A 12034-nucleotide genomic window follows, 5' to 3' on the forward strand; every position below is an offset into this window, starting at 1 on the left:
CTGAAACCGGTTTAGCTCAGTGGTAGAGCATCGGTCTACGGACTGAAAGGTCCCAAGTTCGATTCCCGGTCAGGGGCATGTACCTTGGTTTCGGGCACATCCCCAGTAGGGGGTGTGCAAGAGGCAGCTGGTCGATGTTTCTCTCTCATCGACGTTTCTAGCTCTCTATCCCTCTCCCTTCCTCTCTGTAAAAAATCAATAAAATATTTAAAAAAAAAAAAAAAAAAAAAAAAAAGAATTTCAGTCTAACTCCCCAATCATAAGTGACCCAAAGACTTCATCTCTTTTCCCTTTGTGAATGTAAATACCGCAGCCCCTGTTTATTACTGGTATAATAACACCTCAAGGCTGCCAGAGGGTTAATTTATATGTTTACTGCTTTGGCTGTTAACAACATTTTTGCTTCTGACACTAGAGAATTTCTCTGTCTTGTGAGCTAATACATGCTGCTTTTAAAAGTATTGCATTATATTCAGCATTTGTGAGGGTTTATATTGAGATGAATTAAGGATAGTCTAGCTGAAACCGGTTTGGCTCAGTGGATATAGAGCATCGGCCTGCAGACTGAAAGGTCCCCGGTTCAATTCCAGTCAAGGCATGTACCTTGGTTGTGGGCAGATCCCCAGTAGGGGGTGTGCAGGAGGCAGCTGATCGATGATTCTCATTGATGTTTTTAGCTCTCTATCCCTCTCTCTTCCTCTCTGTAAAAAAATCAATAAAATGTTAAAAAAAAAAAAAAAAGATAGTCTAGTCTGCCATTTTGCTGATACTGTTTATCTAGCCCTATTAATTTTTAGGAAATCCCCAGAATGATACACTCCTCTAGGCCTAAAATTTATAGTTCTTTAAAACAATAATGCAAAATATTTGTCTGTAATTGTTTCAGTTAGCTCTGACCTGATTGGCTATGACTAATTTAACTCCCTAATCTTAGAAAGGCCCTTTCAATTCAGCTTTTAGTGTCTTGGAAGAGGCCATTAAGAGGAGCATAATTACAAAATTAGGTTCATCACAAGAATTAAGATTATAAATCAAGATTATCAATCAGATTCAGAACCAAGATATAGAGAGTAAGTACTGTTTCAAGATTAATCTATTTGAGTTACCATTTATCATTAAGGCAAACCCTCCTTTTTTGTATTTTCTGGGACCTGGACTTTTACAATTTGGTGATCACACACACAGGTTTCCAGTCTTTTCATTCACCCATTCCAGTCTTGCATTACAACTAAGTATTATTTTATCAATATGGCTCTTCCTAAAGTCACCCACAATTTCCAATATTATACAGATAACTACTCCCTTCCTCCTTTAACAGTGTCCCCTTTTGGCTTTAGTTACACCACAATCTCCTGGAATTTCTCCTATCACTCATTGCCCTCTTCTACCTTATCTTTAAATCATGGAATGCCTCAGGGCTTATTTCTGAGGCTCTTCTATTTTTGTTCTTTAGAATATCATCTAGTCTCACACTTTTAATATCACATATATTCTAATGGGTGGTATATTTCCAGCCCTAGCCTATCAAATTCATATAATCTCCTTGATTGACATCTTCACTGGGCTATCTATACATTATCTCAAACTTAATCTGCTTGATCTTCCACTGCTATGCTTTTTTTAATTTCTTTATTGATTAAGGTATCACATATTTGTCCTGAACTCCCCCCCATTCCAATCCCCCACCCCTCCCCTCTCATGCCCCAACCCCCCTATTGTCCTTGACCACTGGTTAGGCTCATATGTATGCACATAAGTCCTTTGGTTGATCTCTCCCTTTTATCCCCACCCTCCCTTTGAGGTCCAACAGTCTGACCCATGGCTCCTTATCTCTGGGCGTGTTCTTGTTCATCAGTCTATGTTGTTCATCATTTCTCCTAGATGAGTGAGATCGTGTCCTACTGTAAATATACTTATAAAAATCAAAAATGAGACAAGCAATAATAGTTATGCTGAAGGGCAAATGAATCAGTCTGTAGTGAGTTTCTTTCTGGGCCAACAGTTCTTTTGAGGCCCAATTTCAATGTAAAACAGTTCCTTATGTGTACATGTCAGAAATCACAAATCTATCAAATGTTTTGACCTCATTTATGTACCAGGTATATGAACATGGTATGTTCTTTCATCTGTTTATGTCTTCCTCTCTCTTTTTTCAGTGCTGTGCAGTTTTCTGTGTATAGGTCTTTTACCTCCTTAGTTAAGTTTATTCCTAGGTATCTTAATTTTTTGGTGTGATGGTAAATGAGATCGCTTTTATAGTCTCTCTTTCTGTAAGTTCATTATTGGTGTATAGAAATGCCATAGATTTCTTGGCATTTATTTTGTATCCTGCTACTCTGCAAAATTCATTTATTAAGTCTAGTAATTTTTTGACAGAGTGTTTAGGGTTTTCTATGTACAGTATCATGTCATCTGAAAATAAGGACAGTTTTACTTCTTTTCCAATTTGGATGCCTTTTATTTCTTCTTCTTGTCTGATTGCTATGGCTAGTACTTCCAGTACTATGTTGAACAGGAGTGTTGAGAGTGGGCATCCCAGTCTTGTTCCTGTTCCTAGAGGAAATGGTTTTACTTTTTGCCCATTGAGTATGATGTTGGCTGTGGGTTTGTCATATATGGCTTTTATTATGTTGAGGTATGATCCTTCTATTCCTACCTTTTTGAGAGTTTTTATCAAGAAAGGGTGTTGATTTTGTCAAATGCTTTTTCTGCATCAATAGATATGACTATGTGATTTTTATCTCTCAATTAGTTTATGTGATGTAGCATGTTTATTGATTTGCGAATATTGTACCATCCTGGCATCGCCGTAATAAATCCTACTTGGTCATGGTGTATGATCTTTCTGATGTACTGCTGAATCCGGTTTGCTAGAATTTTGTTGAGGATTTTGGCATCTATCTTCATGAGGGATATTAGCCTGTAATTCTCTTTCATTGTGTTATCTTTATCTGGTTTTGGTATTAGGGTGATTCTGGCTTCATAGAAGGAGCTTGGAAGTGTTTCTTCGTCTTGAATCTTCTGGAATAGTCTGAGGAGGATAGGCTTTAGTTCTTCCTTGAATGCTTGGTAAAACTCCCCTGTGAAGCCATCTGTCCCCGGACTTTTGTTTGCTGAAGCTTTTTGATGACTGTTTCAATTTCTTCCATATTTATCAGTCTATTGATATTTTTAGTATCTTCTTGAGTAAGTTTTGGAAGGTTTTATTTTTCTAGGAATGTGTCCATTTCCTCCAGGTTGTCTAGTTTGTTAGAGTTGTTCATGGTATATATTTTTTAAATAATTTTTTTGTATTTCTGTGGGGTCTGCTGTTATTTCACCTCTTTCATTTCTGATTTTATTTATTTGGGTCTTCTCTCTTTGATTTTTGGTGAGCTCGGCTAGATGTTCATCAATCTTGTTTATCTCTTCAAAGAACCAATTCTTGGTTTTATTGGTGGTTTCTTTTGCTGTGCAGAAGCTTTTTATTTTGATGTAATCCCATTTGTTTATTTTCTCTTTAGTTTATGTTCTTAATATATAAACATAGTTTAAGAATTTAAGACAATGGAAGATAGACAACTTGGCTTCTAGAACTCCCTCTTTTTCCTTTAAGGATATATGGCCGAATGTACCCAAAACCTATTGCATTCTTCCTATAGGCTTTTATCCCACTTCTTCTCCTCCAGTAGGGATATTTAATTAGAAAATGGCTTGCCAAGCTGTCATTTGGACTTCTCTACTGTCATAATTTTATTAATAATCAACATTTCTCAACAAAAAGTTAGAAGGACAGAGCATAAGAGATAACCTCTGCAGAGCCAGTATACACCTTGATGATATAAACTAAATTCTGGGTGATATTTTGAGATAAGAATACTGGGTATTTTAACCAATTAGTAGTCATTTTAAATGCTTAAAATAAATGCAAATATTGTTAGTAGGATAAGGGAAAACAGTTGATTATCATCATTGGCAGCTTTTGTACATGATGAAATTGATTAGACAGTTTTCAATTGTAGAATCTCTCTTCCTGAGTGAAGTTAGGGTGCTATTTTATTATGCGTGTGTGTTTTCCCCCAAAGATTGCTTTGCATCATAAAATTCTGGCAACATTATTTGTGATCTTAATGAATTTTTAGTGAAACTCATTTGACTTTTTTTTGGCATTAACTTCATTTCTAAGACTTGAATGTCATTATCATTTTATGAACATCTCAAAATCAATTTGACTTAGAGTTTATTTTATACTTAGAAACTTAACTATCTTTTTAATGAAATTCCTTATATGTTCTCTCAAGTGCTAGAGGTCTTTGTAACATTTTGGTAATTCTAATGTCTTTGGACATAGTAAATTTTAGTTATAATAAAATATGTCAGTATATCTTCTTTGAATTCCCACAGAGCTATGTACCATGGAGTGTGGTAGCCATGGAGTCTGCTCAAGGGGAATTTGTCAATGCGAAGAAGGCTGGGTAGGACCAACATGTGAAGAACGCTCCTGTCATTCTCACTGTGCTGAGCATGGCCAATGCAAAGATGGAAAATGTGAGTGTAGCCCTGGATGGGAGGGCGACCACTGCACAATTGGTAAGTACCACTATACTTTGAAAAAAGTAAATTGGATTAGTTAAAGAAAAGCAGTCTAGTGAGTCAATCACCAGGCTTCTCATAGAATTTGAGGTTAAAAGAGAGAAGAAAGAGGGTTAGCCATAGTTTGAAAGTGTCATTAACTGGGAGATTTCCTCTTTTGTTGACAATACCTTACTTATTTGTTGTATCATTTCCTTTCTTGTTACTTCAGTATTCCTTTTAGCTTTCAAGTACTTTGAGTTACTCAACTGAAAAGTGATACATTGGAATAAAGTGTCATTGGTTAATAAGAGAAGTTCTTTTGTTGTGAAGGTTAACATTCACTGCCCATTTTTCCTTTTGAAAAGTATAGGTTTTTCAGTTGAAAGAACTTAGAGGCAATTTTATTAAATAGAATTACTTCAATAGGGGCCATTCAATCATTAGGCACTGTCTTTAATGTATATGAGGAAGATACCTTTGACCTACCATCAATAGAACATCTGTGTTGAATTGTTTATTGGATAGCATAGAGAGTTTGTACTGAATCTGTCATTCCTCGTCACCAACTTCACTAATTTTCAGGATATTGCCTGGAAGAACAGTCTGTGGGTGTGAGAAAGCCTATGTAATAATAATTAACCTGTCACGTGGTCTTCACACTATATAAAAAAAAAACTAATAATAATGAAGGCTTCAGGTTTAAAATACTTTATTTTTCTGGGAAAAATTATCAAAGCCCTTGATACATACACATATCTGCCACAAAGGTTACCTATAATACAGAGGGACAAGTACTATTCCCATTGTTCAGCTAAGAAAAGTGGGTCACAGCATGTTTCAGTGGAATTCCATGAACACCCAGAAAATGTTTGTAGAGCAAAGGAAGCATGGGGGTCTGAACACCCAAGTCATTGCTTATGATCTTTTCCCCTCAATGACACTGTACTGCAGCTTCAATTTTTAGGTGAACATATTTTGTTATAGTGGTTGGAACTTGCCAAAGTAATGTATAATATAGATTATATATATATATATAATATATATATATATATATATATAATCTTATTAAACTGCATTACCACTCTATTAAAGGTACAGTAGTCTTGTTCTGTGACTGTGGAAAATATTTAAGATCCATTAAAAAAGTGGTGAGGGGTGAAATTCACATGCAGCTTAAGTAATTACATTTCTTCACTATAGTATTTTTTTTGTCTTCATATAAGAGGATTTAAATATTGTGATGATTACTAAAGGTGATTACTTCAGAACTTCCTTCTAAACATATCGCTAATAAGAAGTTCTAGCTAGTGTTCTTTCACAAAAGTTATTACTAAAATGTAAAAATGCAGTTATTATAGTTTTAATGAAATATGACACTTTTTTAAATGAAGCCTAATAGAGTTTCTTACAGAAAAGCCATTAATATCTTTCCCAGAGAAAATATGATGCCCAAACTACACAGGCCAGTGTACCAATTTTTGAGCTGCAGGCATTCTTCAGTTCACAGTTTGCTGTTCTCCTTCCAGGCAACAGATAGTAAACTATTAGTAAATGTTGTATAGCTTTGGTCTCCCAGAAATTCATTTCATCACTCTTTTCCCCTCTTTTTAGCTCACTACTTAGATGCTGTTCGAGGTAAGATTTTTTCTCAGTAGTTTTATAACAGAAAAAAAATATTTTAAATGGAAAATGTGCATGTGGGAAAGGAAGAGTTGGTGTTTTGTTCTTTCCTTCCACTTTTGGCAATTCTAAGTTTAATATTGTAAAATTCAAGCTATAATAGTCAGACCATAAAGTATTTTGTTTTAACAACAAACAAGACTCATTTTTTTTCCATATCATGTAATAATGGACAAGCAGTTTTGTTTTAAGAACTTGTTTTCCTTGTTTTTGGGGTGTGTGTGTGTGTGTGTGTGTGTGTAACACATCACGCATACGGGACAGTTGAACTTTTTTAACATAACAATATAGCTCTAAGTCCATGTACAGCATCCTTACAAGGTTAGAAGAATTATCCCTCTATAAGTCTTCATCATTCGCCCCCCAGTGATCTGCCTTTGATAGAGATACTTAAGAGTTTTTTGTCAGATATCCTGGTGCCTTTTATTACCTCAGCCTCAGAAGGTTGAAGACATTCCAAATTATTCCTAAATTCTCATATCCTTTGTATATCCATGAGAATGGAACCAGTTAAAATCCTTTCTTAAACCTAAATAGGTTCATCCTGTACCAATTCTTGAGAAACACACCCACACACACACACAGTTATGTGCCACATTATAATGGTTCAATGACAGACCACATATACAACAGCAGTCCCATAAAATTATAACGGAACCAAAACATTCCTATTCCCTGGTGACCTCATAGCCATCATAATGTGATAGTGCATGCATTACTCACATGTTTGTGGTGATGCTGGTGTAAAAAACCTGCACTGCAAGTCATATAAAAGTAGAACAAATACAACTGCAGTAATAGGCTGTACTATCTAGGTTTGTGTAAGTATGCTCAATGATGTTCTACAACAAAATTGCCTCATGATGCATTTCTCAGAGCATACCACTATTATTAAACAGTGGGTGACTGTTTGTATGCACACACACAAACACACACACACACACACAATAGTTGGTCCTCCATATCTGTGGATTCCATGTCTGCAGATTCAACTAATGGAAGATCGAAAATACAGGGTGGGATAAAAGTAGGTTTGCAGTTGTTTGTATGGAAAATAATACAATAATCTACAGCAGTCTATAATAATAAAAGGGTAATATGCTAATTTGACCGGACATCCTTCCAGACGTCATGTCCCAGATCCCGGGTTCCTTTAGATGGCCAGAGGGAAGCCAGTGCCAGCAGTGGGGGGAGAGAGGGGAAAGAAAAGCTTACTTTTGCATGAATTTCATGCATCAGACCTATAGTTGCTAAATAATAACACAAAAATAAACTCTGTGTTTCATGTACTCGCAGCTATAAACCTACTTTTGCCCCACCCTGTATTAAAAAACAAAAATTTCTGAAAGTTGATTCCTAAACTATAAAGTATAGCAACATTTATATGGTATTTACATTCTGTTAGGTATTTTAAGTAATCTGAAGGTGATTTAAAATATACAGGAGGATGTGCATAGGTTATATGCAAATACAACACCATTTTATATAAGGGACTTGAGCCTTCTCAGATTCTGGTACCCTTGGGGTCCTGGAACCAATTAACCACAAATACTGAGGGACAACTATATATATAATATTTTCACATTTTCTATAAGCCACCTGCCACTTCATTTTAAAGTTTTCTTCCTCTGGTCTGTTGATAGTTGCTTAGAAAACTATTTGGAAGAAACACTGTGTTTTATCTAGAGATTTAGAAAAAAACTTTCTTTTGCCCTTTATACTTATGGAATTTTCTTACAAAAACATTAAATGAAAATAATATTGATTAGACTATCTCCAGTAAAATCCAGATCTTGTCTAGTATTACTACTGGGAAAATTTCCAGAAGCTCTATGCCTTTATTGCTGTCTCTATTCATCTACCCACTGAGCACTTGGCACATGCACAGTTGCCCTTTGGAATAGCCTAACTCTGAACTACTGGTAGAAAGAGAAGGGAATCCCTGAGAAATCAAAAGTCTAAATAGAGACCATTGCCAATGTTTGAGGTTTACCAAGAAATAGAAGTCATTTAAGCATAAGAATTTTCTCTTGAATAAATTTATCTAGTTGTTCTCTAGAATTCCAAAAATCTAAATTTGGTATGCATTAATTCCATAAACATTTCTTGTGTACTTACTACTGGCATAATATTATGCTAGCTTCTGAGAGAGATACCAGATAAATAAGAAAAATCAATCTGTAGTTCTAAGATTAATAATGATCTTAAAGAGAAAAAAAATTAATACGTAGATGTAAAGTAGCTGCAGCATTTTTTATGGCACCATATGGGCAAACAATGGTAAAGTCTGAACTGTAGACCAATATAACTAAGTCCCAAAGAAAAAAATTCGCACAGACTTGAAATAATTAGGGGATGTTTTTCTTCATGGAAACTGCTGCCTTCCCCCAGCTTATTGGCCATAAAACATACAGCACCATCCATCCAGTTTTGATTGAGATGAAGATATACATTTTTTTTAAAAAGAAACAGAAAACATTTTTTTTGTCCCCATCCTGGTTTTTCTGGTATCTGAACCAGAGGTTGGGAATTGGCATTGTCATTAATAATGCTTAATTGGCTCCCTAAGGAAAATAACAGCAGAGTAAGGGATAACAAGTTCCCTGGGAAGTTTTGGTAAGCAAGCAAGCTCTTCTTCCATTTATTCAACACCTCATCTGACTGGAGCCCAGATGATTAGATGCTTCCCTGTAGAGGGAGATACAGCAGAGTTGGCCAATCCCATTCTAATGCCTATGTGATTATTATTCTCTGCTGTCATTTCAGATGGCTGCCCAGGGCTCTGCTTTGGAAATGGGCGGTGTACCCTGGATCAAAATGGTTGGCACTGTGTGTGTCAGGTGGGTTGGAGTGGGACAGGCTGCAATGTTGTCATGGAAATGCTTTGTGGAGATAACTTGGACAATGATGGAGGTGAGTCACTTATAAAATGTTCATTTAAGAAAGGAATAGCATAGCCTTTAGCACAGTGATGACCAATCTAGCCAAGAGTGAAAATTAGGAATCCTTAGTATAAACAATATTGAGTTATATAAGGTCATACTGTTTTTAAATCTCAGTTTATTCAAAATTTACTATAATCAGGCAATACTCAAATCTCTTTGCATTCATTATATCTAATTTAATTCCCATACCAACACCATGAGGTATAGGTACAATTTTTCCTATTAATAGATGGGAAATGGCATTAATGCTTGGAATGGGGATGGTAAATGACTTTTCCAAGATCACACAGCTAGAAAGCAACAGAACTAAGATTCCAATTCAGGGATATATGACTTTAGACCCTGTTTTCTTAACTACTATTACCATGTTAGCTTCCTTACCAATGTCATTTACTCTATACCAAATTAAATCAGTGTATCTGTGTCCAAACTGCCAGATGCTAGTGTAGCTTGCATTATATGGAATGTGAAATAGTTTTCTTTGTTCTTAGCTATTTAGAGCTCCCTCTTGTGTCTCTACCATTTAGTAACTTTTTATCTTTCTAAGGACATAGCATTAGGCTGGTTCATAGTAGATTTTTTTTTTATATTTAAGAGCTGCACATGATGTTTTAAAAAGCCATGTGCAGCTTCAAGGCCTTAGGGTAACCACTTCTATTTTAGTCAAGCAAACAAAATCACCTAATACATTGTATAATCAGGCCTCAAAACAGCTCAAATCACCTTTGAATGAGCCTAAAAAAACAAATTATCACTTTCCTATTACTTTCCACACAAGGAAACACAAAATTAAAAGAAAGCTTCCTTTCTAATTTCTGTATATTATTTTAAATGAAGTAGATTATTCAATTTGATGCCTCACTTTTCTATACTGCTTAGACAATTATATATCTTGTCATTTAAACCCAAACATGAGGTTTAAATCAATAAGGTAGTAATCATAATTTAAGCACCAAATTGAGTGTGAGTTTTCTCCTCTTTTGTCCTGGCTAGCAGTTTACCTTAGAAAGTTATAAGACCTTATGAATTTTATGTGGAAGCAACTTTGTGGTTAAGAACACAGCTTTGAAATTGAACTTTCTGGGCTCAAACACTAGGTCTGCTGTGTACTTATTAGCTCTATGATTTGGGAAAAGTTAATTCATTTTTAACTACTTAAAAGATGATAAGCTATACCACTACCCTCCTACACACACACATACACATATAATAAACAGGATAACAGACCATTTTCTGACAATATTGTTTACTACCTATCTAAATTGAAGTTCTCGTTTGGGAAGCCAGAGTGAGGTTTTCAATAAAATGTTACACTAATCAATTATTTACTTGACTTTTATGGCCCTCCAAGACTTATCTTTTCCTTCCTTTACTTCCTTTTCATTATATGCCTCTTTACCTCATGAGCCCTCTCCTCTATACCCATTATTCTCTACCCATCATTTAAGTCCCAACTCAAACCATATTTCTCATGAAACCTCTGACATCTACCATGCCAATTTCCCCTGGTGCTTATCACACGTACTATACAACCAAGTACTTAAATATATTCTGTCTGTATGATTATCGTTTCATGAGAAGCATGATGCAGAGTTCATAGTTACATGATCAATATAATCACTAACAATATTGGCTTGCTTATATTAGGGGTTTACTCTGTGTAAGGCACTGTGCTGAGTCCTTTTATGTATTATTTAATTTTATCCCCTGATGGAGAAGTACTACTTTACGAATTAGGAAGCTGAGGCACAGAGAAGTTAAATACAATAAGAATATATACCAAGAAAATAGAGCCAGGGTATAAGCCTAGGTGGTCTGCCTCATTCCAAACACAATTTGAGGTAGTAATAGAGATTTCTCAGTTGATGTATTGATTAAAAGATTTCTGCTCAGAAAATACATTTAACACTCTCTGTGATTATACTTTTTGACTCAATTAGTGTTGAGCCAAAATAAATTTCCTGCCTTAATAAAGTACAGCTTCGCCGAAACCAGTTTGGCTCAGTGTATAGAGCATCGGCCTGCAGACTGAAGGGTCCCAGGTTCGAATCCAGTCAAAGGCATGTACCTTGGTTGCAGGCATGTACCTTGGTTGCGAGCACATCCCCAGTAGGGGGTGTGCAGGAGGCAGCTGATCGATGTCTCTCTCTCACCGATGTTTCTGACTTTCTATTCCTCTCTCTTCCTCTCTGTAAAAAATCAATAAAATATATATTTTTAAAAATTACTTAAAAAAATAAAGTACAGCTTGATAAAAATGACTGAATATTTAATTATCAAGCGTTTTTATGGCCTCGACGTCACCTCAAGGTAACCAAAATATTTAATTAATTCATCAATTGAATATTAATGGATTAATGGGTTATTAATTATCAATATCTGTGGTATACATAAACACAAAAGATAAAGGAGATTTTGCTGAATGTGTATTGACCTCTGAATACTTCTTTAAAATTGTGTGTCTGTGTGGCAATCAAAGAACCTATATGGATTCAGTATATTTTTATAACTGTTTCTTTAGGGAGGATAGGGAGAGCTCCTTCATAGCTTTAATTACCATATATTTTTCCTTTAGCAGAATTAAAGTGATATGGATTTTAAATGTATATTTGATTCTATCATAAGATGGGAAGATGGATTAAATAACTCTGAAAGCCCCATAACTCAGATTTTGGACAATAATTCCATTTTATTGTGTTTAAATAGTATTGCTAAGAATACATAAAATGTCCTTCATTTGGTAGTTTCAAGATTCATTTAGTTGACTATGACTAATGATTAATATTAGCATACTTGTTTATGCATGTGTGTGTGCATTTTAATGAAATCAAAAAGTGCCAATTGAACCTTTTGGG

General features: G+C 35.2%; 1 protein-coding gene across 5 annotated transcripts in view; it reads left to right on the plus strand.

Annotated features, from left to right (window-relative positions):
- The window catches only part of TENM1 (teneurin transmembrane protein 1), a 915501-nt gene that overhangs the window by 721816 nt on the left and 181651 nt on the right, over window positions 1-12034 (plus strand). For all 5 annotated transcript variants that reach the window (XM_084870761.1, XM_084870765.1, XM_084870762.1 and 2 more), the window contains 3 exons: window positions 4384-4569; window positions 6166-6189; window positions 9001-9147. In XM_084870761.1, the coding sequence (XP_084726887.1) occupies window positions 4384-4569; window positions 6166-6189; window positions 9001-9147 (357 nt within the window). The remainder of the gene's footprint in view (window positions 1-4383; window positions 4570-6165; window positions 6190-9000; window positions 9148-12034) is intronic.

This window comes from Pipistrellus hanaki (assembly GCF_964339955.1).
Source record: "Pipistrellus hanaki genome assembly, chromosome: X".
Classification (NCBI taxonomy): Eukaryota; Metazoa; Chordata; class Mammalia; order Chiroptera; family Vespertilionidae; genus Pipistrellus; species Pipistrellus hanaki.